This window comes from Xenopus tropicalis, chromosome 8 (genome assembly GCF_000004195.4).
Source record: "Xenopus tropicalis strain Nigerian chromosome 8, UCB_Xtro_10.0, whole genome shotgun sequence".
NCBI lineage: Eukaryota > Metazoa > Chordata > Amphibia > Anura > Pipidae > Xenopus > Xenopus tropicalis.
In genome coordinates, this window is record NC_030684.2 from 138,306,059 (window position 1) to 138,330,320 (window position 24,262).

The window sequence follows — 24,262 nt, forward strand, 5'->3', positions numbered from 1 at the left end:
GAAAGCCAAAGTTTTGCCCAGAAGGAAGATGTAGCCATACCAGCAATGAGGGGGTTACAGAGGGGAGGAGCAGCCATACCAGCAATGAGGGGGTTACAGAGGGGAGGAGCAGCCATACCAGCAATGAGGGGGTTACAGAGGGGAGGAGCAGCCATACCAGCAATGAGGGGGTTACAGAGGGGAGGAGCAGCCATACCAGCAATGAGGGGGTTACAGAGGGGAGGAGCAGCCATACCAGCAATGAGGGGGTTACAGAGGGGAGGAGCAGCCATACCAGCAATGAGGGGGTTACAGAGGGGGGGGTATCAGAAAGCCAAAGCTATAATGTACCTGGGGAAAGTGTATATGACGGGGGGCAGTAACAGAAGACACAAGCCAACATCAATGCAGAGCCAGGTTTAATTAAACATCAAATGATTGAGTTACAAAAAACACTGAATTTCATTAAAGAACTGTAGAAAATGAAGGTGTGACAGTCCCTGTGTTCCCCGGCACTCGCAGTGTTAATAGTCCCCTATCAGGACACAGTGACCCCCCCCCCCCATTGCATAATAATGTGGCTCTGAGCCAAACTGCATATGCACCCCCCCGGCACCAGGAGTAATGTGCCAGTAACACATGCACAATGTATTCTAGGTCTAGTAACCCATAGCAACCAACCAGCAGGTACCACTTACTGGTCTGATCGTTCCCCAATCACACGTGTCTTTGTGTATTTTCCCAGCAATAAATAACAGAAACAAATGAGTGTCTTATAAAGTAAGCGGAAGGCATATATATAAATGCAATTATCAGAGCCCAGTTGCAACATAGGGGGCTGTTCCTGCTGAATTGTGCTTAGTACAGGGAATTCCCTATGCTGCCATGGTTTAATGGTATCTCTCTGTACAGGCTATGAACAAACTTAGGGGGCTGTTCCTGCTGAATTGTGCTTAGAACAGGGGAATCCTTATGCTGCCATAGTTTTATGGTATCTCTCTGTACAGGCTATGAGCAAACTTAGGGGGCTGTTCCTGCTGAATTGTGCTTGGTACAGGGGAATCCCTATGTGCCATAGTTTTATGGTATCTCTCTGTACAGGCTATGAGCAAACTTAGGGGGCTGTTCCTGCTGAATTGTGCTTAGAACAGGGGAATCCTTATGCTGCCATAGTTTTATGGTATCTCTCTGTACAGGCTATGAGCAAACTTAGGGGGCTGTTCCTGCTGAATTGTGCTTAGTACAGGGGAATCCCTATGTGCCATAGTTTTATGGTATCTCTCTGTACAGGCTATGAGCAAACTTAGGGGGCTGTTCCTGCTGAATTGTGCTTAGTACAGGGGAATCCCTATGCTGCCATAGTTTTATGCTATCTTTCTGTACAGGCTATGAGCAAACTTAGGGGGCTGTTCCTGCTGAATTGTGCTTAGTACAGGGGAATCCCTATGCTGCCATAGTTTTATGGTATCTCTCTGTACAGGCTCTGAGCAAACTTAGGGTGCTGTTCCTGCTGAATTGCGCTTAGTACAGGGGAATCCCTATGTGCCATAGTTTTATGGTATCTCTCTGTACAGGCTATGAGCAAACTGGGAGGCAAAAGGGAGGCTGTTCCTGCTGAATTGTGCTTAGTACAGCAATGGATCTCTTTACAGGCAGACTCTAAACACCAAACGCCTTTTCATTATGTAGGAAAGCCCTGCAACAGGAATACCGTTAGACAAATACAAAGGGGAAGCGTTAGAGCGCCCATAGCATATTGTGAACTGTCTGTTTAGACTACTGCGCGGCTATATATAGACTCCACAAGGAAAATACTGTGAAAATGTGTTTTTCTCTGACAATACATAGGCCGTGCTGCATTAATGGGAGCCTCCGATACCCATAGGAAAGCCTTACAGATCCCAAACCCCCTTTCCTGCCATTGTTAGGGACTTACAGCCAGCTCTCTCTCTGGGAATTAACCCTTTCTGCGCCGCAATGATAATGTACTAAATAGAATTTCTGAGGGGCCCCCATTGTATCGTAAAGGGAAACTGGATGGGAATATGTCATTTATTTCTATTTATTATAAATCCCTGTACTGTGGAGCTGCAGTGGGATAAGGAGGATGCCTCTCAGGTATCACTGCTCCTTCCCAGGCGCGCCCTTTATTAAGTAATACTCTGACATATAACACTTGACTTATTGCCAGTCTGCCCGGCTACTGGCCTCTTTGCCACCCTCTGCTGGCACCACTGCCACTTTCCTGCACATAGTGCTGCCTGTGTGTTGCCCATGGCTGCCACCTGCTGGTCATAGCAGTTAGTGCAGCACATAAAAGCTTACTTTATATATATATATATATATGTTGAATAAAGTACCCCCTATTGTAAAATATAGGGATGTTATAAGTCACGAGGAGTTCCATGGCCATATAAAGGTTATTTGTGGCTCCTGTATATTATATAGTGAATAAAGTACCCCCTATTGTAACATATAGGGATATTATAAGTCACAGAGGCGTTCCATGGCCATATAAAGGGTATTTGTGGCTCTTGTATATTATATAGTGAATAAAGTACCCCCTATTGTAACATATAGGGATATTATAAGTCACAGAGGGGTTCCATGGCCATATAAAGGTTATTTGTGGCTCTTGTATATTATATAGTGAATAAAGTACCCCCTATTGTAACATATAGGGATATTATAAGTCACAGAGGGGTTCCATGGCCATATAAAGGTTATTTGTGGCTCCTGTATATTATATAGTGAATAAAGTACCCCCTATTGTAACATATAGGGATATTATAAGTCACAGAGGGGTTCCATGGCCATATAAAGGTTATTTGTGGCTCTTGTATATTATATAGTGAATAAAGTACCCCCTATTGTAACATATAGGGATATTATAAGTCACAGAGGGGTTCCATGGCCATATAAAGGTTATTTGTGGCTCCTGTATATTATATAGTGAATAAAGTACCCCCTATTGTAACATATAGGGATATTATAAGGCACAGAGGGGTTCCATGGCCATATAAAGGTTATTTGTGGCTCCTGTATATTATATAGTGAATAAAGTATCCCCTATTGTAACATATAGGGATATTATAAGTCACAGAGGGGTTCCATTGCCATATAAAGGTTATTTGTGGCTCCTGTATATTATATAGTGAATAAAGTACCCCCTATTGTAACATATAGGGATATTATAAGTCACAGAGGGGTTCCATGGCCATATAAAGGTACGAGGCTGAAGGCTGAGTGCTTTTATACAGGTCATGGAACTCTGAGGTACTTTTCAACAAGGGTACTTTATTTGCTATAATACACAAGTTTCAGTGAGTCATGTGACAGAAATGACATCACTAAACTCAGATTATAACTGATGGCATCACTAAGCACTGTTTATAAGGATATAATTTACAGTTTGGTCTCATAGGGAAATGACCAAACTGTAGATGATATAAATATATATATAAAAGAGAACCAATGTGAGGCTATAACACAGAATGAAGGGCTTTGGCAGCTGACTAGGGATTATGGGAAAAGCAGAAAAATGGCAGGTTAGGGCAAGGCAGAATCTGCAAGCACGAACAGAAACGCCTTTATAAAATGGGATACCCCTGCAACAGGAATCATGCCTTCTTCTGTTAGCTTATATAGGCTACCATATAGTACATGTAAAGGGAGGGGGGGGGGGGGGCGTGTTTTAGTGGGAGGAGCTCGTTGATAACACACGGACAGACATGAGGTAGGTCATACAATTGGCAAAACAGTACTCAAAAGAAAGGTTAACAGTCTGCGCGAGAGGACGGCTGCTTCCAATCCTTCCAGCGGTTGTGAACTACCGACGGCGTTCAGGGCATGCTGGGAGTTGTAGTATAGGTATATGGTACCCTTAATGCATTAGCTAGAATCACAATGTCCCTTATTAAAGGAGAATTTGGCATTTCCTACCTATTATTTCCGTTTCCTGTAGATAATAACATTTTATTGCTCTTCATTAAAAGGCAAAGCTAAGAAATCATCATTATTATTATTAATATTATTATTAATGCAATGGAATAAAAATGCTTATCTGGTCATTTCTTTTCGCCCCCTGATTGGCTCTCGGAATCTATAGCAGTTATATGGCTGAACCTTTCTAGAATGGCTTCCGCCGTCAGTTTTGGGAGACCCCTGTCGAGGGGGCAGCCTTCCACCAGACTGTTCATAGGCGTTGGGGGAAAGGAGCGCTCGTCCTCTAAGCCGTCGTCCAGTTGTGTCCTGTAAGTGCCAATAAATCCTTTGCTCCTTTGCTCTTCTCCAGGGCAACCATCTTGGCCTTCCGGCTGCTCCCCACAATCCCCAAACAACTCTCCGCCCTCCAAGTTGTCGTCGCCGGTCCTTTCCCTGAAGCCAGAGAAATCATTGGATGTCTCCGGGTTCTCCAAGGACTGCATGGATATCGGGGAGCTCTCCTCCAGGTCTCTCTTCCTCAGGAAATCTTTCAGGATGGGGAGGACCTTTTTGCGGGACGCAGCGGTGTTGCCTTGTTGGTAAGTGGTGGTACTGGGACACGGAGGGCAGGCTATGGCGGTCAGGTCGAGGGGTGGGTTGGTAGCTTGCTGCAAGGCTTTGCACACCTATAGGAAGCAGAAGTGTGTTACACTGGCACGCTGGTACACTGGCACATAAACAGGTATTGGGCACTTTGCCCCTAACTTACTATGTGATTCCCCATTGGTTGTTGTGGCACCTGTGATCACTCGTGCGAATGCGTGACAGCTGATTGGCACTTAAAATAAACATACCCATTACCTTTAAACAAGGCTCATCCTGCTTTATAAAAATCCACTACTCCCCACCACTCCACTTCTATGCCCTACCAACTGTACCCCAGAATACATGGCTGGATTAATACAGTGCCAATTTAATGTATAATAACCAAGAACCCACGGCAGGATAAATACAGTGCCAATTCCATGTATAATACCCCAGAACCAACAGCAGGATAAATACAGTGCCAATTCCATGTATAATACCCCAGAACCCACAGCAGGATAAATACAGCGCCAATTCCATGTATAATACCCCAGAACCCACAGCAGGATAAATACAGTGCCAATTCCATGTATAATATCCCAGAACCCACAGCAGGATAAATACAGTGCCAATTCCATGTATAATACCCCAGAACCCACAGCGGGATAAATACAGTGCCAATTCCATGTATAATACCCCAGAACCCACAGCGGGATAAATACAGTGCCAATTCCATGTATAATACCCCAGAACCCACAGCGGGATAAATACAGCGCCAATTCCATGTATAATACCCCAGAACCCACAGCAGGATAAATACAGCGCCAATTCCATGTATAATATCCCAGAACCCACAGCAGGATAAATACAGTGCCAATTCCATGTATAATACCCCAGAACCCACAGCGGGATAAATACAGCGCCAATTCCATGTATAATACCCCAGAACCCACAGCAGGATAAATACAGCGCCAATTCCATGTATAATATCCCAGAACCCACAGCAGGATAAATACAGTGCCAATTCCATGTATAATACCCCAGAACCCACAGCGGGATAAATACAGTGCCAATTCCATGTATAATACCCCAGAACCCACAGCGGGATAAATACAGTGCCAATTCCATGTATAATACCCCAGAACCCACAGCAGGATAAATACAGCGCCAATTCCATGTATAATACACCAGAACCCACAGCAGGATAAATACAGTGCCATATACATGTATAATACCCCAGAACCCACAGCAGGATAAATACAGTGCCAATTCCATGTATAATACCCCAGAACCCACAGCAGGATAAATACAGTGCCAATTCCATGTATAATACCCCAGAACCCACAGCAGGATAAATACAGCGCCAATTCCATGTATAATACCCCAGAACCCACAGCAGGATAAATACAGCGCCAATTCCATGTATAATACCCCAGAACCCACAGCAGGATAAATACAGTGCCAATTCCATGTATAATACCCCAGAACCCACAGCAGGATAAATACAGTGCCCAATTCCATGTATAATACCCCAGAACCCACAGCAGGATAAATACAGTGCCAATTCCATGTATAATACCCCAGAACCCACAGCAGGATAAATACAGTGCCAATTCCATGTATAATATCCCAGAACCCACAGCAGGATAAATACAGTGCCAATTCATGTATAATACCCCAGAACCCACAGCAGGATTAATACAGTGCCAATTCCATGTATAATACCCCAGAACCCACAGCAGGATAAATACAGTGCCAATTCCATGTATAATACCCCAGAACCCACAGCAGGATAAATACAGTGCCAATTCCATGTATAATACCCCAGAACCCACAGCAGGATAAATACAGCGCCAATTCATGTATAATACCCCAGAACCCACAGCAGGATAATACAGTGCCATTCCATGTATACCCAGACCCACAGCAAGATAAATACAGTGCCAATTCCATGTATAATACCCCAGAACCCACAGCAGGATAAATACAGTGCCAATTCCATGTATAATACCCAGAACCCACAGCAGGATAAATACAGTGCCAATTCCATGTATAATACCCCAGAACCCACAGCAGGATAAATACAGTGCCAATTCCATGTATAATACCCCAGAACCCACAGCGGGATAAATACAGTGCCAATTCCATGTATAATACCCCAGAACCCACAGCGGGATAAATACAGTGCCAATTCCATGTATAATACCCCAGAACCCACAGCAGGATAAATACAGTGCCAATTCCATGTATAATACCCCAGAACCCACAGCAGGATAAATACAGTGCCAATTCCATGTATAATACCCCAGAACCCACAGCAGGATAAATACAGTGCCAGTTCCATGTATAATACCCCAGAACCCACAGCAGGATAAATACAGTGCCAATTCCATGTATAATACCCCAGAACCCACAGCAGGATAAATACAGTGCCAATTCCATGTATAATACCCCAGAACACACAGCAGGATAAATCCCAGTGGCACAGCAGAACGCAGTGCTAGTACCAGGAAAGAACAGGAAATAAATACCAAATACGTAGAAAATGTAAGGAATACAAGTGAAGCATAAAACTGCCCATAGACAGGGTAAATCATACATTAGAAATATACCCCCGTCAGGGTGATTTTCAGCGCTACTACCCAGAGATCCTGCTACAAAATACACTACTGGGTCTGTAGGGATTTGGTTACTTTTAGCTTCGTTAATTCCAATTCAATTACCAAAACTAAGATTAAAGGACAAGTAAAGTCCCAGTTTCTGCGCTTTTAGACATAATTTACCAAGATAAGCTCTGTGCAATACAGCGGATTTGTTTGTTGACAAACTAAAGAACCTGAGGTCCCAGATGCAGAACCGGCAAGTAACGCCGGCACCGTGAAAACCTGAAATCCCATAGAAAGCCTAACTGGCCGGTCGTATGTTTCCTGGTGACCAATAAGAAAAAACATGTTGAAAAGCCACAAGCAACACAGCTCCCTTCCCTGTATCTGAGAATATACTGCAGGTAGTGAATGGGTTAATGGCAGGAGCGATATGGATCATAAACAAATTGCCAAAATGGGGGTAAATCACCTAAATAGTGTAAAATAGAGCAGTGACAGTCTGGGTAACATTAACCCCTAGCTCCCCAGGGCCCCAAATGGCCGATGAGATGTTGCTCCTTACCCGCGCCAACTGCCCGACCCGATTGCTCCTTGATTACTGGGATCTGCCCCGGGGCGAGATCACGTTTCTCAGGCACTAGACTTTAAACCGCAGGCCAAGTTAATCAGTGACAGGATCAGAGGGACTTTAAAGGAACATTTACACCAACACTTTCCTTTTACTGCCTGCTAAAGGGCCCAGAGCAGGGATTGGCAGGCAGCAGCTCTCCTGATGTAGTTGAACTACAACCTACTATATAGTCCATATATCCCTATCACTTTATACAGTATATAATACTGTACCTAGCAGAATGGAATACACGGTGCAGCTGTGAGTCTGTACAGTGTCCTGCCAGCCATGCAGTTGGTCCCTATGAAGGTAGTGTGGGTGCTCACTAAGCACAGCAGGGTGCAAAATGGCTTTGCGCTTTCAGAGTCCAGTCACCCTCAGGTTCGTTACACAGCTCTTCCTTGAAAGAAGTCTATATAGAGAGCGCCACCTAGTGTTGTGTTTGTTCCTTAATAAAGCAGATTCCATTGATTTCATTGGCCACTTATTTCCCTTTAAAGGAAAACTATACCCCCAGAATGAATACTGATAGTTTATATTATGTTAAGTGGCCTATTAAAGAATCTCCCCAAACTGGAATATATATATCAGTAAATATTGCCCTTTTACATCCTTTCCCTTGAGCCGCCATTTTGTGATGGCTGTGTGCTCCCTCAGAGATCAGCTGACAGGAAGTGATGCAGCTCTGTGTAACAGGAAGTAGTGTGGGAGTAAAAGGCAGAACTCTGCCCATTCATTGGCTGATGGGGCCTAGCATGTATGTGTGCCTTGGCTTGTTTGTGTGCACTGTGAATTATATGATCCCAGGGGGCGGCCCTTAGTAATTAGTACCTAAGTTCCACACTAGGGGGCGCTCCCCTCCACTGACGACCCCTGAAATAAAGTGTAGGCCACCTAGGAGTGTTTATTTCCCCCCTCCCATACTTGGTTTGGTTAAACTGCACCCTGCACAGGCGCAAAGGAATCTCAGCGCCAGACTTACCACTCGTCTAAGCCCCTCCTTCTGGCTGTACACCGCGATCTGCCTCATGGGTTCGTTCTCCCTATTAAAAGTAATCGCCATGGCAACCAAAACATTGTAGTGATGCCTCCGGCAGAATGAACACAGGTCAGATTCGATATCCTCCTTCTGCATGAAGTCCTGCAAAGGAGAAAAAACAGTGGCGTTACCATGACAATGCCTTTTGCCCATTTGGACCATGTATAAATATACAGAGAAGGAATATTCTGTGCCGACATGGTACTACTCCCTGCTACTACGGGCCTAGTTGCTTTATCCCCAGCTTGAAAGTTATCGCTTTCTAAATGTCAATAAGCAACTGACCACTAGGGGTCGCTGAAGTCTACGGGTGAGATTTTCCTACAGGAAAAGTACATTTTCTTCTATTGCTTTGGGCAGACTGTACCTTTAAAGGGGGAGGGGGTTCACCTCTGAGTTAACTTTGAGTATGATGTAGAGAGTGCTATTCTGAGACAATTTGCAATTGGTCTTCATTTTTTAAATAATTTCTCCCAGCTACCCCATTTGGAATTTCAGCAGTTATCCGGTTGCTAGGGTCCAATTTGTCTTAGTAACCAGGGAATGGTTTAAGAAAGTGACTGATATATGATTAGGAAAGGGGCTGAATAGAAAGATAAAAATTGGAGCCCTGCAGAACAACTGTTTTTTGGCTGCCGGGGTCAGCGACCCCCATTTGAAAGCTGCAAAGAGGCAGGAGAAGAAGGCAAATAATTCAAAAACTATAAAAGATCAAAAATGAAGACCAATCGAAAAGTTGCTTAGAATTGTCCATTCTATAATATAAAGGTGAGCTACCCCTTTAAATGATCATGTGACCTGTGGGTGGAGACTTACCTCTAACTTCATGTACAGGGCGCTGATGGCGAGACTGATATCCCGACTGACCAGCACCTTCAGGTCCTTCCTCAGCATCTGATCGGTAGTGAGACCTGGGCAAGACATACAGCAGGACACTGAGGCACTGAGAGTTTGAGGACCTTCTGCATATCCCGTAACTATGCAGGTAAGTGAGGGCAGCCATATTGTTGCTCTTTGGAGCAAGCGTCGTTTTGCAGGAACATACCTGATACATCAAACTTGGCTTTCTGCAGAGAATCAAACACAGTGCCCCTAGGGGGGAGACTGGGGAACATCGACTCCAGCGTTGTAACATACTCGGTATCTTTGGGGGTCACTTTGCCAGCCGCGGGCGCCATATTGATACAGTCCAGGACAATGGTATCTGGGGGAGAGACCAGAAAACATGATTGTGTAAATGCAGTCAGACATTGGTACCGCCATAGGCAAGGCATTCCCCTAAATACCCCCCACCCATGCTTATGTCCCTACAGTCTGTAGCCTGTGGGGTATAGAAGTCATCGGGGGCAGATTTCATAGCATATTGGGGTATCTTAAGGGGTTTTCACCTTTATATTAACTTTTAGTATGATGCAGAGAGTGCTATTTGCAATTGGTCTTCATTTTTATTACTTGCCATTTTTTAATTATTTAGCTTGTTGTTCTGCAGCTCTCCAGTTTTGAATTTCAGCAGCTATCTGGTTGCTAGGGTCCAATTTAACCTAGCAACCAGGCAGTGGTTTGAAAGATATGGGAATATGAATAGTAGAGGGCATAAATAGGAAGATAAGTAATAAAAAATAACAATAAAACTGCAGCCTCACAGAGCAATAGTGTTTGGCTGCCGGGGTCACTGACCCCCCCCCCCATTTGAAAGCTGGAAAGAGTCAGAAGATGAAGGCAAATAATTCAAAAACTATAGAAAATAAATAATGAAGACCAACTGAAAAGTTGCCAAAAATAGGCCATTTTATAACATAGTAGCTTGCCAATCCAAATGTTCTGAATTGAATTGGGTTCAGCGCTTTATTTTCCAGCCCAGAGCATTCCCTTACCTCGTAACAAAGAGGCCAACTGCAAGTCCAAGATTTCTGGGGCCCCGTGAATAATCTTCTCCGCTACTAACGTAGTGCAGGATCCCACCAGCTCCGACGTGACTTTGCAGTTGAGGGCAGCCGGTCTCTCAAGGTGGCGGTGATCTATAACCTCGGCCACTACGTCTTCCAGATAGGAGTCTCCCCTGTCAGAAACAAACCCAAATCTCTATGTATTATATGAGATAGGGATAATGTACCCCCTACTGTAAATGATAAGGATATTAGCAGTCACTGAGGGGTTCTGTGCCCATATAAAGGCACAAGGCTGCAGGCTGAGTTATACAGGGAACTCTGAGTATCACTCATGTATTATAAGGGATAATGTACCCCCTACTGTAAATGATAAGGATATTAGCAGTCACTGAGGGGTTCTGTGCCCATATAAAGGCACAAGGCTGCAGGCTGAGTTATACAGGGAACTCTGAGTATCACTCATGTATTATAAGGGATAATGTACCCCCTACTGTAAATGATAAGGATATTAGAAGTACAAAAGAGCCCACTTGCCTGGGTAACACATTGTGATCCACGAGTGTGAGCACCAGATGCCCAGATTCATAGAGGGTCTGGAGATCGATTTCGTTTCGGAAGATGAGGTGCCCCTCCGGGATCCCATTCTGCTTCAAGAAGTAGGTACTTTCCGTGCGCAGTGGGAAATCCTCCCGTTGGATGTTCAGGACAGGGAGATATGCTAGGTTCTTACTAGTAGAGGTCTGAAGCAGCAATATAGGTATGTGAGCAGGTGACCCCCATTCTCATGTAGAATTTACAGCCCTGGACCATGCATTAAGCAGGTTTTCCCCCACAGACAGGTATAAGGCTGGGGTACACCAGCGCCATCTGCAGGCTGAGGATAATAATACAACACAGCAGCCTGTGGACATTTTCAGGTTATGAAAAGTGAGTCTAATACACTGGAAGAAACATAGATAGACGTGACTATAACACATACATAAAAAGGACAAATCTGTGTAGCGAGTTACCTTTGCCAGGTAGTAGGCTAAAGAAATGGCGGAGACCATAGAATCCAGATCGCAGGCTTCATTCCCCAGAACCACATGGAAGTCGAGAGCTTCAGGGATATTCTGTAAAAGAGCAAACAGGACTGGCCTTAAAAGGGGACATGCAGCTACTGTTGTGCTCCCTGATAATGCCCCATAGGAGGGGCAAAGCTGGTACAATGGGTATGGCAGTAGATCTAGATACACAGGTGAGTGCTGCTGTGCAGGGAGGTGCATACAGCAGTTACACGGTACAATACTTACTAAGGGCGCCCGGGGTCTGGCTAAATATCTACCTTTCCCCCAGTGGAATGCAGCCTTTCCCACAATCTGCACGACAAGAAGGACAGGACAGGAAAATGGGTAGAAAAAAACAGAAATATTACACAGTTCCTGGTTCTAACGAGCCTAACTCGTGTTCTGTTAAAGGGGAACTTAATTGGTAGAAAGTGTAAGTTTCCATTGTGGATTTCCCTGGGGTTATAGTAATGTGTAAATGGAATTGCAGTGACTGCCAATATCCTCTGGGGGTGCCCTTATTACCGACGGTTCTGCCATCCAATCTGATTGGATGCTCAGAAGCAGCAGTTCCTTTGTACTCCCCCCCCCCCCCAAGGCTAACAGATTGGGGCAAACCAACAGGCTAGGACCATTGGGGCACCTATGCAATTGGTCTTAAGGTGGGAATCTACAACAGCCATCCTTTTCTCTCTCTGACGGGAGGTAGAATCCAATGGCAACTATAGAGGTAGCTCTATGAATTTACAGCCACCGCTGCTACTTAACCCTCTGCAATCAGCCATAGGGAAGTCACGTACCCCCCCCACGTGCCAATCACGTGTAGATGCCCATTATCAGCTGCCCACATACACACAATCTATATCTGGGCAATGAGGCAAAGAGAGCAATAAAGTATCACTACATCAACACAACTGCACGGTAATAGACGTACCTAGGGCCCCCATTAACTAAACACACAGGACTTACACTTGCCCCCCCATAAGTATCCTGTAATAAAAAAGCACTTACCTGCACTCCCCAGTTAATGGTCCCCCACCCCCCCAGCTCAGCCCCAACCTATACAGCATGTGGCTCTGACTGAGATAAGGAGAAGCCAATCATGGGCCTATACTGATATGGAGCCTGCAGCAGGTTCCTATGGGTTCCCCATAAAAATGCAGAGATTTTGAAGGCAGTAATTGCCCCATGCCTCAAAGTGGTCTCTTCTGCATCACCTGCCCCCCTCTACTTCCCTCAGACCAGGTCTCTTATGGGTAACAATGCTATGACTTCCTGCATTTGACCAGGTACCTGCAAAGTGGTTGGGTCTAAGGAAGAAAGTCCCTGATTCCCTGCCCATCTGGGCAATCCGTTGGTACATGGGTAAAGTGCGGGCTCTAATCTGGGGGGAATCTGCCCTCTACTCTGTGCTGTAACCTGGTTACTGCCTACTCCAGTGATGTCACTTGTGCTTTACATGATTTCAGGTCAGGATTAAGACGAAGCATGGGAAAACTAGGTAGGCAGGTCCAGGTTAAGTTGTGGTTGGGAATGCATCTAGTCAACCAGAACCAGGCATGACCCAGTGAGATTTATTGGGGAAAATCCAGGTTGAAGGCCATGTGAATGTCAGGAGAGGGTCTACCTGATTGGACCTGCTCAGGTCTCTAGTTTTTGGATATACTCATTTGTCCTGAGTCTCCATCTACGGCAGGCCCCTATGAACCCCATTATCTCCCCTCCAAAGACTGTCCCCTCTCCAGTCCATAATGAATACTGCTGCCAGGCTCATACACCTCTCCAACCGCTCCTCCTCTGCCATGCCGCTCTGCCAATCCCTGCACTGGCTTCCCCTACCATCCAGGATAAAATTCAAGCTATTGACCCTCACATTTAAAGCAGTCCATAACTCTGCCCCACCCTACATTTCTGAACTCATCTCTAGGTACCATCCAACCCGCTTGTTACGCTCCTCTACTGACCTGCTCCCCAACTCCTCTCTCATTCCCTCCTCACACACTCGCATTCAAGACTTTGCAAGGGCTGCCCCCCCTTCTCTGGAATTCACTCCCACAAACTGTCAGACTTTCTCCCAATCTCTCTGCCTTCAAGAAATCTCTAAAAACACATTTATTTAGAGAGGCTTACCCTAATCTAGTTTAGCAATACCCTGTGCCCCACCTCTCACAACTCTGGTCATGCCCATTCCCACACCTTGTGTCTCAACCCTTTCTCCTTGTAGAGTGTAAGCTCTTTTGGGCAGGGCCCTCTTCACCTCTTGTATCGGTTATTGATTGCTTTATATGTTACTCTGTATGCCCAATGTATGTAACCCACTTATTGTACAGCGCTGCGGAATATGTTGGCGCTTTATAAATAAATGTTAATGTAATGTAATCTCAACAAGCTTCCTCTTACAGGCTGAAGGCCCCAGGTATTGATATGAAGGTCAGGAGAGAGTCTACCTGATTGGACCTGCTCAGGTCTCTAGTCTCCATCTACAGCAGGCCCCTATAAACCCCATTATCTCAACAAGCTTCCTCCGACAGGTTGAAGGCCCAAGGTATAGATGTGAAGGTCAAGAAAAGGGTCTAGCTGACTGGACCTGCTCAGGTCTCTAGTTTTTGGATATGGTCATGGGTCCTGAGCCTCCATCTCCCTGCTGTCCCATATGAACCCCATTATCTCAACAAGCTTCATCTTGCAGGCTGAAGACCTGACTGGACCTGCTCAGGTCTCTAGTTTTTGGATATGGTCATGGGTCCTGAGCCTCCATCTCCCAGCTGTCCCCTATGAACCCCATTATCTCAACAAGCTTCCTCCTGCAGGCTGAAGGCCTGACTGGACCTGCTCAGGTCTCTAGTTTTTGGATATGGTCATGGGTCCTGAGCCTTGATCTCCCAGCTGTCCCCTATGAACCCCATTATCTTAACAAGCTTCCTCTTGCAGGTTGAAGGCCCAAGGTATAGATATGAAGGTAAAGAGAGGGTCTACCTGATTGGACCTGCTCAGGTTATGGCTCCTGAGTCTCCATTTACCAGCAGGCCCCTATGAACCCCATTATCTCAACAAGCTTCATCTTTTGGGTGGATTCAGTACTCTGTCAAATACAAAAGTTGATGGACCTGGTTTATCCCTAATTTTTGGCCTAAAGCTCATGTTACGCGGGGTGGCTTCTTTGCATTTCGCTGAAAAGAACATATGATGGAGAATGATGGAGACTTAGGAGGCCTCAGCCTCCCCAAAAGGAAACCATCTTTATATAGAATGATAAATTCTCCAAGCCTTCAGTTGGTCACTCCCTCAAGTAGAACCTGGGGCAGATACATTTGCCCCAGAGATCCAGTTGTCCCCGATTGCCCAAGGAGTGCAAGTGCTGCAGATTATTATGAGCTCCCAGTGAGGTTGGTTGGGTTCCCAAGATACGGCACAGCTGCCTGGCACCCAGATGGCACATAGACACGGACACTATGTTTATAAAGGGAATGCAGGAAAAAAAAAAAAAAGGAAAACACCATATGGCCGATAAATTGCACAGCCCATTGGTCTGGGAGAAGCCATTAGTCCTGTGTCCCCGACTACCTGCATTAATGGATATGAATAAGGAGCCGGGCACTTTAGCTCAATCTGCTTTCCACTGGGCACCACAGGCATTAGAACGAACACCCTGCTTGTCTGATAGGGGCGGAGCTAATGCCTGAGGTCATTATAGGGACAGCCAATTAGCCCGAGGTCGTTATAGGGACAGCTAATTAGCCTCAGGTCAATTATGTGCTTGAAAAGCTTCTCTAAGACACTGTGCCCAGAAGGGCCGTATTCTCTATGTAATGTACCGGCTAGGGGGTAAGGGAGGGGCAGCAAAGGATATTACTCTGGCACAGGCCTCTGGGTGTATGAGCCATAAACAGATCCTCTTCCATTATTCCCTGTTCTACATACTAAATATTCCGGGGGGTTGGGACGGAAAGTGAAATATGATCAGGGATTACTTATTCCCATTATAGTCACTACTAAAATAGCAGCGCGATACGCACAGCGGCACTCACTGTATGCGCTCCGACTGCTGTCAGTACAACTCATGGATTATACGGGGTAACGTACCCCCCACTGTAAATGATAAGGATATTAGCAGTCACTGAGGGGTTCTGTGCCCATATAAAGGCACAAGGCTGCAGGCTGAGTTATACAGGGAACTCTGAGTATCACTCATGTATTATAAGGGATAATGTACCCCCTACTGTAAATGATAAGGATATTAGCAGTCACTGAGGGGTTCTGTGCCCATATAAAGGCACAAGGCTGCAGGCTGAGTTATACAGGGAACTCTGAGTATCACTCATGTATTATAAGGGATAATGTACCCCCTACTGTAAATGATAAGGATATTAGCAGTCACTGAGGGGTTCTGTGCCCCCCATATAAAGGCACAAGGCTGCAGGCTGAGTTATACAGGGAACTCTGAGTATCACTCATGTATTATAAGGGATAATGTACCCCCTACTGTAAATGATAAGGATATTAGCAGTCACTGAGGGGTTCTGTGCCCATATAAAGGCACAAGGCTGCAGGCTGAGTTATACAGGGAACTCTGAGTATCACTCATGTATTATAAGGGATAATGTACCCCCTACTGTAAATGATAAGGATATTAGCAGTCACTGAGGGGTTCTGTGCCCCCCATATAAAGGCACAAGGCTGCAGGCTGAGTTATACAGGGAACTCTGAGTATCACTCATGTATTATAAGGGATAATGTACCCCCTACTGTAAATGATAAGGATATTAGCAGTCACTGAGGGGTTCTGTGCCCATATAAAGGCACAAGGCTGCAGGCTGAGTTATACAGGGAACTCTGAGTATCACTCATGTATTATAAGGGATAATGTACCCCCTACTGTAAATGATAAGGATATCAGAAGCCCAGAATAAGAGAATTCTCCCTATAGTGGAAGTGCTGCAGGGCAGGTAGAAGCATCTGTGCAATGACAGGAATATTTGCCCACGTAATTTCTAAGACAAACAGTGAAAGGCTTTTCCCAACACGGCGCTGGATTTGCCGGGTAACGGCAGACGCGGCGCTAAGAGCCAATTACGCCTCTCCGGGCTATTGCTTGTGCACACAATTTCATTTTATTCGGATTTTCTGCACAATTGCTCTCCTTTTGGCCAAACAACAGTCTCCTTTATCTTGAGCGCCGTTAATGGATCCAAAGTCCAGCGGTGCCACCATTGCGCAGTCCTGCCCTAACGCTTACGGTAAAACCTGCGTCACGGTGCGTCACTTCAATTCTCTATATACAATGCAGGGGGGCCAACTGTACGGCAGGCACAATGGGCCAATTCATGCACCACAAAAGAAGCAGAGTGGTGTGTTCCATTGGGCCAGTCTAGTCTTAGGGGGAGATTTATTAAGCTACGAACGCTCCGAGCGTATTTTCGCCGTTTTTTTCGTATGCTTGCGCAACTTTTTTGGACGCTTGCGCAACTTTTTTGGACGCTTGCGCGAACAATTGCTGTTTGCAATGGTTCGGTACGAAAATTTTGTGACTTTCGGATCGCCAATACGATATTATCGTGACCAATACGATTTTTCCGTAAGCATATTCGTGATATTTGCGATCTTAAGAAATTATCGTATCCAATCCAAATATTTCCCATTCGGGATTCAAACTCGTGTTTTAATGAATCGGCCCCTTAGTCTTGGTTGCCAGGGCCCAATACCTAGGAAACCTTAGTGACCAGCAAGGCAACAAACCAGGTTCCCTAGGGGCGGGGCCCTACTAACTAATAGGCAAGGGGCCCCAGCTATCTGTGAATATCCTTATATAAAAATCCTATTTCCCCACATTCCCTTTAGAGCGCACTTTCCCTTTAATTCCATCCGCAGGCAGAGGATTGGCCCCCCCCAGGTAGGGGAATATGTTCCATCTGATTGGCACTAACAAGGCTGCAGCGGGCAGATGTGATTTATGAATGGTTGGTTCTCAGGGAGCCCCGGGACGCAGCCGCGCGACCTACTTCTTGGGCGCCCGTAGTACCCCCCTACATTATACGCTCACTCTGCAGCATACGGGGGGGGTGTATATGGTACCTACCTGCACAGGCAAACAAGGGAAGCCCCATACGGGGGGGTGTATAGGGTACCTACCTGCACAGGCAAACCCTATTCGGGGGGGGGGTGTATAGGGTACCTACCTGCACAGGCAAACCCTATTCGGGGGGGGGGGTGTATAGGGTACCTACCTGCACAGGCAAACCCCATTCGGGGGGGTGTATATGGTACCTACCTGCACAGGCAAACATGGGAAGCCCCATACGGGGGGGTGTATAGGGTACCTACCTGCACAGGCAAACCCCATTCAGGGGGGTTGTATATGGTACCTACCTACACAGGCAAACATGTGAAGCCCCATACGGGGGGGGGGGGGGGGTGTATAGGGTACCTAACTGCACAGGCAAACATGGGAAGCCCCATACGGGGGGGTGTATAGGGTACCTACCTGCACAGGCAAACCCCATTGGGGGGGTTGTATATGGTACCTACCTGCACAGGCAAACATGGGAAGCCCCATACGGGGGGGGGTGTATAGGGTACCTACCTGCACAGGCAAACATGGGAAGCCCCATACGGGGGGGGGTGTATATGGTACCTACCTGCACAGGCAAACATGGGAAGCCCCATACGGGGGGGGATGTATATGGTACCTACCTGCACAGGCAAACATGGGAAGCCCCATACGGGGGGGTGTATAGGGTACCTACCTGCACAGGCAAACCCTATTCGGGGGGGGTGTATAAGGTACCTACCTGCACAGGCAAACCCCATTCGGGGGGGGTGTATATGGTACCTACCTGCACAGGCAAACATGGGAAGCCCCATACGGGGGGGGTGTGTATATGGTACCTACCTGCACAGGCAAACATGGGAAGCCCCATACGGGGGGTGTGTGTATAGGGTACCTACCTGCACATGCAAACCCCATTCGGGGGGTTGTATATGGTACCTACCTGCACAGGCAAACATGTGAAGCCCCATACGGGGGGGGGGTGTATATGGTACCTACCTGCACAGGCAAACATGGGAAGCCCCATACGGGGGGGTGTATAGGGTACCTACCTGCACAGGCAAACCCTATTCGGGGGGGTGTATAGGGTACCTACCTGCACAGGCAAACCCCATTCGGGGGGGGGGTGTATATGGTACCTACCTGCACAGGCAAACATGGGAAGCCCCATACGGGGGGTGTGTGTATATGGTACCTACCTGCACAGGCAAACATGGGAAGCCCCATACGGGGGGTGTGTGTATAGGGTACCTACCTGCACAGGCAAACCCCATTCGGGGGGGTGTATAGGGTACCTACCTGCACATGCAAACCCCATTCGGGGGGGTTGTATATGGTACCTACCTGCACAGGCAAACATGTGAAGCCCCATACGGGGGGGGGGTGTATATGGTACCTACCTGCACAGGCAAACATGGGAAGCCCCATACGGGGGGGGTGTATAGGGTACCTACCTGCACAGGCAAACTCCATTCGGGGGGGGGGTGTATATGGTACCTACCTGCACAGGCAAACATGGGAAGCCCCATACGGGGGGGTGTATAGGGTACCTACCTGCACAGGCAAACATGTGAAGCCCCATACGGGGGGGGGGGTGTATATGGTACCTACCTGCACAGGCAAACATGGGAAGCCCCATACGGGGGGGTGTATAGGGTACCTACCTGCACAGGCAAACCCCATTCGGGGGGGTGTATATGGTACCTACCTGCACAGGCAAACATGGGAAGCCCCATACGGGGGGTGTATATGGTACCTACCTGCACAGGCAAACATGGGAAGCCCCATACGGGGGGGGGTGTATATGGTACCTACCTGCACAGGCAAACATGGGAAGCCCCATACGGGGGTGTATATATGGTACCTACCTGCACAGGCAAACATGGGAAGCCCCATATGGGGGGGGGTGTATATGGTACCTACCTGCGCAGGCAAACATGGGAAGCCCCATACGGGGGGGGGGGGTGTACATGGTACCTACCTGCACAGGCAAACATGGGAAGCCCCATATGGGGGGGTGTATATGGTACCTACCTGCACAGGCAAACATGGGAAGCCCCATACGGGGGGGGGTGTATATGGTACCTACCTGCACAGGCAAACATGGGAAGCCCAATCTGGGGGGGGGGGTAACTTGCCCCCTAGTGCCACAGGCAGTCTCCACGGGCAGATAAATAACTCTAATATCTGATATCTTTGACTCCCTCCGATGCCAACTGTCGCTGGCGTGCATTCCAGCAGATTTCCAGGGTCAGCGACCCCAGTAACCAGACACCGATGTGACAGTGACAGTTGGCAGCCGGGGCAGCTAGAAATAGAAAGGGCTTTATGCACCGCCGTCTCCTTAGTACTGCGCCTGGGGCTGAACCTGAACTTTCGCTGGGGCAACAACTGTGTGTATTCCTACCCCTGTGTATTCTATCTGTACCCGTGTGTATTCCTGCACTCTCACACAGCCTTAGGGCTCTGGTACACGGGGAGATTAGTCGCCCGCGGCAAAACTCCCTGCTCGCGGGCGACTAATCTCCCCGAGTTGCCTTCCCCCTGCCATCCCACCGGCGAACATGTAAGTCGCCGGCGGGATGGCAGACGCGGCGGGGCGATTTTGGGAAATCGCCGAAAAAGCCTCGCGAGTCTTTTTCGGCGATTTGCGCGAAATAGCGCCGCCGCGTCTGCCATCCCGCCGGCGACTTACATGTTCGCCGGTGGGATGGCAGGGGGAAGGCAACTCGGGGAGATTAGTCGCCCGCGAGCAGGGAGTTTTGCCGCGGGCGACTAATCTCCCCGTGTACCAGAGCCCTTATGGGCTCTCTCTTCTGCTCCATTATTATCTTTACCACTCTCTCTTCCCCACCCCCACCAAGGGCTCCACACTCTTATCTGTCAGCACCCAGGCCTCACCCGTCTGGGACACCACAAACACAATGACTCCTATGGGTACCTGCACCCATTAACTTCCTATATTTCCCTATAGCAACGAGTAACCTGTAATATATATATTCTTATATATATATATATATATATATACACACTAACCCCTCAGTGACTGCTAATATCCTTATCATTTACAGTAGGGGGTACATTATCCCTTATAATACATGAGTGATACTCAGAGTTCCCTGTATAACTCAGCCTGCAGCCTTGTGCCTTTATATGGGCACAGAACCCCTCAGTGACTGCTAATATCCTTATCATTTATAGTAGGGGGTACATTATCCCTATAACACATGAGTGATACTCAGAGTTCCCTGTATAACTCAGCCTGCAGCCTTGTGCCTTTATATGGGCACAGAACCCCTCAGTGACTGCTAATATCCTTATCATTTACAGTAGGGGGTACATTATCCCTATAACACATGAGTGATACTCAGAGTGGCCACAGAACAGGTGAGGGATATACTATAATAACAAAGAGGTATAAGGCACACCCGCAGAGTGTATATACACAAACATATTGCCCTGTAGCAGAATAAACACAGCTTTGCTGAGAGCCACGTGTAGATGGAGCCCATACGCCCGACAGGGGCCCCAGGCTTCTAGGGCCGATAAAGGAATGCTACAGATAAAGAGCAGCAGTTTAACCCTGAGCTTCCAGACAGGACAGTGGGACGTGTGGCACAGCCCCTACGGCTGCAAGAGTTTATTCAACCTGCGCTTTGTATCAGAATGGAACAACCCAAATGGGCTGAACCAAAGCCACAAACGCCCGCGGGTCTCTTTCCCCAAATCACCGTTAGTGGGAAACTTCCTTAATACAAAATAATAGGAAGCCCCAGTGATACACCCGTGGCCCCGCAGTCTAAACACACAGCACTCCCTGCACCCACTCTAGCATTGCATTTTGATTGGCTCCCCCCGTACGGGTTTAAAAATAGTTCTGCCATCATAGGCTTTACCACAACACACAGTGACAGGGGAGTCCCCAGACACCGGGCATGTGACCCCCCCAACTGATACCCCAGTGTGACCGTGACTCACCGGCTCAGACTCACTAGCTACTACTATTATTATTATTATTATTATTGCTGCTGGTATTTAGCTAAAGGCAAAGTTACCAGCATGAATTAAGGGCAATGCTAAAAATGCCCCTTTCATTGAGACCTGTCACCCCCAACCTGCAGGAGGGTCTGCCCCTTTCATTGAGACCTGTCACCCCCAACCTGCAGGAGGGTCTGCCCCTTTCATTGAGACCTGTCACCCCCATCCGGCAAAAGGATCTGCCCCTTTCATTGAGACCTATCACCCCCAACCTGCAGGAGGATCTGCCCCTTTCACTGAGACCTATCACCCCCAACCTGCAGGAGAATCTGCCCCTTTCATTGAGACCTGTCACCCCCAACCTGCAGGAGGATCTGCCCCTTTCATTGAGACCTGTCACCCCCAACCTGCAGGAGGATCTGCCCTTTTCATTGAGACCTGTCACCCCCAACCTGCAGGAGGATCTGCCCTTTTCATTGAGACATGTCACCCCCAACCTGCAGGAGGATCTGCCCTTTTCATTGAGACATGTCACCCCCAACCTGCAGGAGAATCTGCCCTTTTCATTGAGACATGTCACCCCCAACCTGCAGGAGGATCTGCCCCTTTCACTGAGACCTGTCACCCCCAACCTGCAGGAGGATATGCCCCTTTCACTGAGACCTGTCACCCCCAACCTGCAGGAGGATCTGCCCATGTCATTGAGACCTATCACCCCCAACCTGCAGGAGAATCTGCCCCTTTCATTAAGACATATTACCCCCAAACTGCAGGAGGGTCTGCCCCTTTCATTAAGACATGTTACCCCCAACCTGCAGGAGAATCTGCCCCTTTCATTAAGACATGTTACCCCCAACCTGCACGAGAATCTGCCCCTTTCATTAAGACATGTTACCCCCAAACTGCCGGAGGGTCTGCCCCTTTCATTGAGACCTGTCACCCCCAACCTGCAGGAGGATCTGCCCCTTTCATTGAGACCTGTCACCCCCAACCTGCAGGAGAATCTGCCCCTTTCATTGAGACCTATCACCCCCAACCTGCAGGAGGATCTGCCCCTTTCATTGAGACCTGTCACCCCCAACCTGCAGGAGAATCTGCCCCTTTCATTGAGACCTGTCACCCCCAACCTGCAGGAGAATCTGCCCCTTTCATTGAGACCTGTCACCCCCAACCTGCAGGAGAATCTGCCCCTTTCATTGAGACCTATCACCCCCAACCTGCAGGAGGATTTGCCCCTCTTATTGAGACATGTTACCCCCAACCTACAGGAGGATCTGCCCCTCTCATTGAGACCTGTCACCCCCAACCTACAGGAGGATCTGCCCCTCTCATTGAGACCTGTCACCCCCAACCTGCAGGAGGATCTGCCCCTTTCATTGAGACCTGTCACCCCCAACCTGCAGGAGGATCTGCCCCTTTCATTGAGACCTGTCACCCCCAACCTGCAGGAGGATCTGCCCCTTCCATTGAGACCTGTCACCCCCAACCTGCAGGAGGATCTGCCCCTTTCATTGAGACCTGTCACCCCCAACCTGCAGGAGGATCTGCCCCTTCCATTGAGACCTGTCACCCCCAACCTGCAGGAGGATCTGCCCCTTTCATTGAGACCTGTCACCCCCAACCTGCAGGAGGATCTGCCCCTTCCATTGAGACCTGTCACCCCCAACCTGCAGGAGGATTTGCCCCTTCCATTGAGACCTGTTACCCCCAACCTGCAGGAGGATTTGCCCCTTCCATTGAGACCTGTTACCCCCAACCTGCAGGAGGATTTGCCCCTTCCATTGAGACCTGTTACCCCCAACCTGCAGGAGAATCTGCCCCTTCCATTGAGACATGTTACCCCCAACCTACAGGAGGATCTGCCCCTTTCATTGAGACTTGTCACCCCCAACCTGCAGGAGGATCTGCCCCTCTCATTAAGACATGTCACCCCCAACCTGCAGGAGGATCTGCCCCTTTCATTGAGACCTGTCACCCCCAACCTGCAGGAGGATCTGCCCCTCTCATTAAGACATGTCACCCCCAACCTGCAGGAGGATCTGCCCCTTTCATTGAGACCTGTCACCCCCAACCTGCAGGAGGATCTGCCCCAAAGAGGGAAGTGTGAGAGCTGATTTGCCCCCAGGCGGGGTAACTGAAGAACAGGTTCCCCCAGGCAGGGTAGTTTGTGAGCTGATTCCCCCCTCCCAGGTAGGCTAGTTGGAGCGGTCCCCTTACCTGTACAGCTGCCTTGCAACCCTGCAGAAAGTGCTCCATGCCTCCGGCTTGTCCCGCAGCGCTGACCAATCACTCGCACTGAGGCGCTGTAAGTGAGGCTCACCCACACAGCCCAGGCGCTGATACACGCAGCGAGCACCGGGGCATTCTGGGAATTGTAGTTTCCCTTCTCTTCCCATCTCAGCGCAGTGCAACCTCCCACCGACAGGGGCCGCTGCACAAGTTCTACGAGAAAGAGCAGAAATCCCTTCTTATCGCTGCTACCTCCATCCAGCAGGGGCCGCTGCACAAGTTCTGCGAGAAAGAGCAGCTATCCTTTCGTATGGCTCCAGGGCGCTGCTAC

The 24,262-nt window shown here is 48.1% G+C and overlaps 1 protein-coding gene across 2 annotated transcripts; it reads right to left on the reverse strand.

Moving 5' to 3' along the window:
* Nucleotides 1-3,938: 3,938 nt before the first annotated feature.
* Nucleotides 3,939-24,056, reverse strand: prune1 (prune exopolyphosphatase 1). 2 transcript variants are annotated; one of them, XM_012969883.3, is made up of 9 exons: nucleotides 23,920-24,056; nucleotides 11,925-11,990; nucleotides 11,643-11,744; nucleotides 11,167-11,372; nucleotides 10,618-10,802; nucleotides 9,789-9,947; nucleotides 9,560-9,654; nucleotides 8,687-8,845; nucleotides 3,939-4,589 (listed from the first exon to the last, which is right to left on the reverse strand). In XM_012969883.3, the coding sequence occupies exons 1-9, from the start codon at nucleotides 23,956-23,958 to the stop codon at nucleotides 4,047-4,049; spliced, it is 1,554 nt and encodes a 517-aa protein (XP_012825337.1). In that variant the 5' UTR covers nucleotides 23,959-24,056; the 3' UTR covers nucleotides 3,939-4,046. The 2 variants fall into 2 exon arrangements, with proteins under 2 accessions (XP_012825337.1, XP_002937310.1); XM_002937264.5 differs by lacking the exon at nucleotides 11,925-11,990 and having other exon boundaries at nucleotides 23,920-24,055.
* Nucleotides 24,057-24,262: the final 206 nt, after the last annotated feature.